At 38.8% G+C, this 1,589-nt stretch overlaps 1 protein-coding gene across 1 annotated transcript; it reads left to right on the forward strand.

The window, feature by feature from the left end:
• Positions 1-234: 234 nt before the first annotated feature.
• LOC148299114 (large ribosomal subunit protein eL21-like) lies at positions 235-702 on the forward strand. Its single transcript, XM_088276366.1, has one exon. The coding sequence runs from the start codon at positions 235-237 to the stop codon at positions 700-702; it is 468 nt and encodes a 155-aa protein (XP_088132492.1).
• The last annotated feature ends 887 nt before the right edge of the window (positions 703-1,589 follow it).

The raw sequence follows: 1,589 nt of genomic DNA on the forward strand, positions 1-1,589 counted from the left end.
AAAATAGGTAAAGTTTAAATAGAAGCCAAACTACTCCTACATTCGCAAAGAAGTGATGGGCTTGATGAAAAAGAATGGATACTAGCTTGACTATAAGTATGACTGGGAGTATATGTGATTCTCTCCTTAATAATCTGTCACCAAGTTCGATTTACTACGCCCATTTGTGGTATTAATAATGGCCAATTTATATTAAGAATTCGATATTATTTTACCATAAATTATTGAGCACCTATGACTCACAGTTACGGCCAAAGGAGGAGGACCAGACATAAGTTCCAGAAGGGATTCAAGCAGGCAGGCTGCATCCACATCTCAAGGACCCTTACCACCTATAAAATAGGTGACATCGTGGATGTTGTCGTCGATGGTTCCATTCATAAGGGCATGCCCTATAAATATTATCACGGTAGGACAGGAACCGTGTTCAACGTGAACCCTCGATCCATCGGAGTGATCGTGAATAAGCAAATTCGACAAAGGATCATTCCGAAGCGTCTTCATATCCGGGTTGAACATTTGAGGCTTTCGACTTGCAGAAAAGAATTCTTGAATCGTATTCAAGCTAATGACAAGCTCAAGGCTGCAGCTAAAAAAGAAGGAAAGAGAATTTCAACGAAGAGGCAAGTGCAGCAGCCAGTTGGACCCATTGACATTGCTAAGCCAGACCTGGAAATCCTCAATCCTAAGCTGTTCTTATAAATTGTATGATCGTATCCCAAATTAAGCTCTTATTTTCATCTATCTAATCGGGGGAATTCGTATTACTGATAAAGATAGGCTCCACTTTCTGCAATTAAATTGGAAATATATACGAATAAAGATCACTCAGTAAAATTTAAATGTTTTGCCATAACTCTTTTCTTTTTTAGGATAGTTCTCCTTTGAGCAAGCTCCAAATCATCGTCGAGACATAGCGACTAAGGTTTTTTCTTTGCTGGCTTATCTTCTTTTTTCTGGGCTCTGACTATTTATTCAACAATGAATTCTGCTTAATTAAAATCAGCCTTTTCTTTCTGCATGTAATCTCTTATGCAATTCAGCTTTTACATTTTATGTCCATAAATGAAAGCATCTTTGCCTTTTTCGGCTGTAAGAATTTTCAAAAACTTATCAGTAGGAGTGTGAAAATCACAGACTGCTGCTTTTGACACTTATTATTTTTGGACTGAACTGAGATAAGATTTTCTTGCCACAATCTTAGACTGCCTTTAGGCACTGCAGCTATTTTTCTTTCTGAGGGCTGCAATTTTCTTTGAGAGTGCTGCTTCTTCAGACTCATTGGGTATCCTTCCGAGAGACCTACGGGCATTGACTGAGTTAAAATTGTAAGAAACAAGCCCCGAAACTGAAACTCTTTTATTGCTTGAGGAATAGAGTTAATGCTCCGATTTAGGTTTAGAATCCCGATCGAATTTGCCAGCAAATCCACTCTCTGCGACTCGATCCACTAAGCTCTTATCGACGCTCAACCTTTTATTGATTTCGCGAACTATGGATAAGGACATTAATACCCTTCCGAGAACCTGTCGAGCAGTATTTATCATCTGTCGGAGGTATGCAGTCAAATATAAACTATCTTGGTGACG

The sequence above is a fragment of the Brachycentrus maculatus genome, unplaced genomic scaffold (assembly GCF_059751285.1).
Source record: "Brachycentrus maculatus isolate JH-2025_06_01 unplaced genomic scaffold, ASM5975128v1 h1tg001329l, whole genome shotgun sequence".
Lineage (NCBI taxonomy): Eukaryota > Metazoa > Arthropoda > Insecta > Trichoptera > Brachycentridae > Brachycentrus > Brachycentrus maculatus.